Below are 4,059 nucleotides of genomic sequence, written 5' to 3'. Positions count from 1 at the left end.
CACCGCAACCTCCACCTCCCGGGTTCAGGCAATTCTCCTGCCTCAGCCTCCTGAGTAGCTGGGATTACAGGCACGTGCCACCATGCCCAGCTGATTTTTTGTAGTTTTAGTGGAGACAGGGTTTCACCACGTTGACCAGGATGGTCTCGATCTCTTGACCTCGTGATCCACCCGCCTCGGCCTCCCAAAGTGCTGGGATTACAGGCTTGAGCCACCGCGCCCGGCCGAGTCCTCTGGATTCTATCAGACTCATGATATTTTCTGTCTTCCCTATGCATGTTTTACCCCACCCTATAAAGGGCTAGGTCTCTCCTTTCTGTCCTTCCCTGTACACCTGCCCAGAAAAAATGACTTTTTTCCTCTTGTCTGCTGGTTTCCCTTTCTTCTCAAGAGGGAAGTCCTTTCTGAAGTCTGAGCTCCATCTCTTGTGCTGCACTGGCTAACACCAGGTATTTGGGTTTCTATTAGGAACGGGACAGAGGAGCCTAACTCAGCTCTCTTAAGGTGGGATAAACATCATCATTTATCAGAGTAAGGCATACTCAGAAGCTCCCTGACTTTTGCCCCTGCAACCAGATCCTCCCCGACCCCCTGCCGCTTTCTTTCTGAAGGAATGAGGAGAAATATATCTATCTGGTAGATATAAAACAGGAGGGGGGCCTTTCCGGCTCTAACAATCTCTTTCTGGGTCTCTCGGGCTTCCTCTTGCTTCAGGAACCCCAACTCACCCTTGAAGACAAAGTTATAATCTTCCTCTTTTCCATTCCCCATCTTGGCTCCGCATGGAGGGTAGAGGTGTCTTCGGGGTCAGAGGTGACAAGTCTGTGTGTTGGCTCAATGCCTTCAACCCTCAGCTCTCAAAAGTTCTGGGCCTGCCCCTCCTCTCATTGGCGGTAAGGAGACGTTTGCAGCCAGGGGGATTGGGGGCAAACTCAAGGTTAGGCAGGGCCTAGGGAAGATCAGCTCTGGCAGGTGGGGGTGCTGTAAGGAAGCTGAGAGGACGGAAGCTGAGAACAGGAAGAGCTGGGCGGCTGGAGACCTGGGGCCCAGGTGGGTGGAGAGACGATGACGTCAGACAGGTTCGGCAGGTTGGGTGTCTGCTCTCAGCCTGGGCTCCCGCAAGCTGGAAGCGAGAAACAGGGACAGGACCTTCAGAGACAGCCCACTGAGGGCTGAGTGCATTGCTGGGCTCCTGGAATCTGTGGTGAGGGCAGGCCCCACAACTAATGAGCAACAAATAGCCCCTCAGAAACCCACTGGAAGCCAGGCGAGGGGGCTCACGCCTGTAATCACAGCACTTTGGGAGGCCTGAGGTCAGGGGTTTGAGACCAGCCTGGCAAACATGGTAAAACCCAGTCTCTACTAAAAATACAAAAATTAGCCAGGTGTGGTGGTGGGTGCCTGTAATCCCAGCTACTTGGGAGGCTGAGGTAGGAGAATCGTTTGAACCCGGGAGGCAGAGGCTGCAGTGAGCCAAGATCATGCCATTGCACTCCAGCCTGGACAACAGAGTGAGACTCCATCTCAAAAAAAAAAAAAAGAAAAAAGAAACCCACTTGGCTTGCTTTTTCTTCAGAGCTCCGGGTCAGGGGGTACACTGGGAGAACCAGAGTAAGGGACATTGGACTAGGGGTGACAGAACACCAGTCACTCGGCTGCAATGCAGAGTTGTGGGAGCTGCATCATGGCCACAGTAACTTCTGCCCCTCCTTAACAGCCCAGGGCCTGGGATGGGCAGTGTTTCTCATCTTGGGTGGAGCTGGGACTCGAAACCTACCCACTTCTTTGGGATGGGTTCCTTTCTATGGCACTGGGGAAGGGGGCTGGTAGCTCCCTATACATACCTGCTTTAAGGACACTGGGTAGGGGGAGAACCTGGGCAGAACCCCAGACAGCTGGGGTGAGTGGTCTGAGTGTAGGAGCAGGATCTGGAGATGAAGGCCTTTGGGAGGTCTGGATTACTTCTAGTCCCTGTACAGCACCTGAGGCCTCACAGCAAAGGCATCATGTCTACAGAGGGCCTCAGGATCTGGGGAGGGTCTGTGTAAGCACATGAACACCTGGAGGAAGAGGAAAGGAATGGCTCATTCTAGGCTATTGGGGTACCCTCTGAATACCACGAATAGAAAAGGCACTCACTGGGCAGTCGCAGTGGTACAAGCCCAGCACTCCGGGAGGCAGGAGGATGGTTTGAGCCCAGTTGGAGACCAGCCTGAGCAACATATTGGGACCTCATCGCTGCAAAAAAAAAAAGAACCCAAACCCAAACACACACACACAAAACCCCCTAAAATTATCTAGCACGATGGTGTGTGCCTATAGTCCCAGCAACTCAGGAGGCTGAGGTAGAATTGCTTGAGCCAGGATGTTGAGCCTGCAGTGAGCTGAGATTTTGTGTGTCACTGCATTACAGACTGGGCAACAGAGGGAGACCCTCTCAAAAAAAAAAAAAAAGACAAGACACCCACCCGCAAAACCTGGAATAAAACAGTGACTTCCCAGGGCCTTTATATTCTCTGGGCAACACAACCCCAGCAGACCCTTGCTCCTCTGAGCCCACTCCCACAGTTTCGCCAATGAGGTGGGTAAGACGCTGTTCTGAGAGGCAGGGTCTAGGTATGGCGTAAGGCCAAGAACCATTTGATCATGGGAGGTCATGGTGAAGGGGCGGGCAGAAGTCCATCCTTGCAGAACACGAGGAATCCTAGAAGCAATGCCTGCTTCTCCCTATCTTCTCTGATTCCTCCCAACCAAGAAAGCAGCCAAGACACATGACAGGAGTTGAAGTTTATTCTTAGAAAAACAAAGTCCCATCCTCCCGGCATTGTCCCAGAAGGTTCTTCTAGGAGGCCCCGCCCCTCCAAATGGTCATTTTTCTTTTCTGACCCCAGCTTCCACCAATGCCACTAAGATGCTGCAACTTGGGTGAGAGGCTCCTCCAGGTACTGCACCAAAGCCTGGGCCTACAAGAGGGAGAACAGAAATCAGTCCCGCACATGGCCAGCCCCTGGGAATCCCAAATCCAGGTCTGCTCCCAGTGCCATAGGGAGCAACCAGCCCCAACCCCCACCTGCTCTTGGGAGCTGGCCCATACCAGAAATGGACTGAGTAGACACGAAGCCTCTAAAAACAGGGTCCTGGTGGGAGCGGACACAGTGAGGGAGCACAAAGGCTGGGCCCAGGGCTGTGGGGGATGGGCATATACACACCTTGGCCTTGAGCATTCCAAAGCCCACGGTCTCCTTGGCATACATACACAGCAGAAGGTTGGCCACTCGGGTGATGGCTACACGTCCCTCCTGGTGGGGGTGATAGGATGGGATGTGATGTTCTGCTTGGCACCCTTGTACCCTCCTTCCCCAAAGGTTTCTCTGGCCCCAGAGAGACTATATTTTTTCCCATGCCCTGGACACAGCAGGAGGTTCAGCAGAAAAGCTTTTGGCCACAGCCCTGGACATGGGGTTCTGAGCCCAGGTTCCAACCTCAGCATAGCCATCTACTAACCATGTTACTCTGGGAAACTTAAGTCTTTCAGAAACTCAGTTTCTCTTTCTGTAACCCCTGCCTCATCCCAGTTGGTGAGGGCGCCAATAAACATGAAATTTTATATCTGCCAACAGTTGTCCAAATGAGTGATGTTATTACTATGAGCTCACCCCACAGACACTGAGAGGGGCACGGGAGCAGTAACCCAACTGATATTTCTTCTCTTTTCCCATGGTAATGTTTTTCAAACTGCAGGTTTGACCCCACAGTTAGGAGATAAATTAAGAAGGTTGATCAGCGTTAAAAAACAAAAAAGAAGAAATGAAGTATATTATTACATGTAGTAGGAAAAGTACTGTTTCTCTTTTTTTTTCTTTTAAAGACAGGGTTTCACCATGTTGGCCAGACTGGTCTCGAACTTCTGACCTCAGGTGATCTGCCCGCCTCAGCCTCCCAAAGTACTGGGATTATAGGCGTGAGCCACTGCACCGAGCTGGAAAAGTACTGTTGCTATGAAACTTTTGTTTCAATGGATATATGTGTGTGTTGAGCTCTCTTTTTTTTTTTTTTTTT

General features: G+C 51.6%; 2 protein-coding genes across 2 annotated transcripts in view; both read right to left on the bottom strand.

Annotated features, from left to right (window-relative positions):
- The window catches only part of RAB25 (RAB25, member RAS oncogene family), a 10,409-nt gene extending 9,380 nt beyond the window's left edge, over positions 1–1,029 (bottom strand). Inside the window, exon 1 of the mRNA XM_017509932.2 lies at positions 729–1,029. Within this exon, the coding sequence (XP_017365421.2) occupies positions 729–771 (43 nt within the window). The 5' untranslated portion in view covers positions 772–1,029. The remainder of the gene's footprint in view (positions 1–728) is intronic.
- Positions 1,030–2,770: 1,741 nt separating this feature from the next.
- The window catches only part of LAMTOR2 (late endosomal/lysosomal adaptor, MAPK and MTOR activator 2), a 5,216-nt gene continuing 3,927 nt past the window's right edge, over positions 2,771–4,059 (bottom strand). The window contains exons 3-4 of the mRNA XM_017509983.2: positions 3,210–3,299; positions 2,771–2,963 (exon numbers count right to left, since the gene is read on the bottom strand). Of these exons, the coding sequence (XP_017365472.1) occupies positions 2,907–2,963; positions 3,210–3,299 (147 nt within the window). The 3' untranslated portion in view covers positions 2,771–2,906. The remainder of the gene's footprint in view (positions 2,964–3,209; positions 3,300–4,059) is intronic.

The sequence above is a fragment of the Cebus imitator genome, unplaced genomic scaffold (assembly GCF_001604975.1).
Source record: "Cebus imitator isolate Cc_AM_T3 unplaced genomic scaffold, Cebus_imitator-1.0 Scaffold427, whole genome shotgun sequence".
Lineage (NCBI taxonomy): Eukaryota > Metazoa > Chordata > Mammalia > Primates > Cebidae > Cebus > Cebus imitator.
Note: the sequence above shows the minus strand (reverse complement) of the source record. Positions and strands in the feature narration are given on the sequence as shown.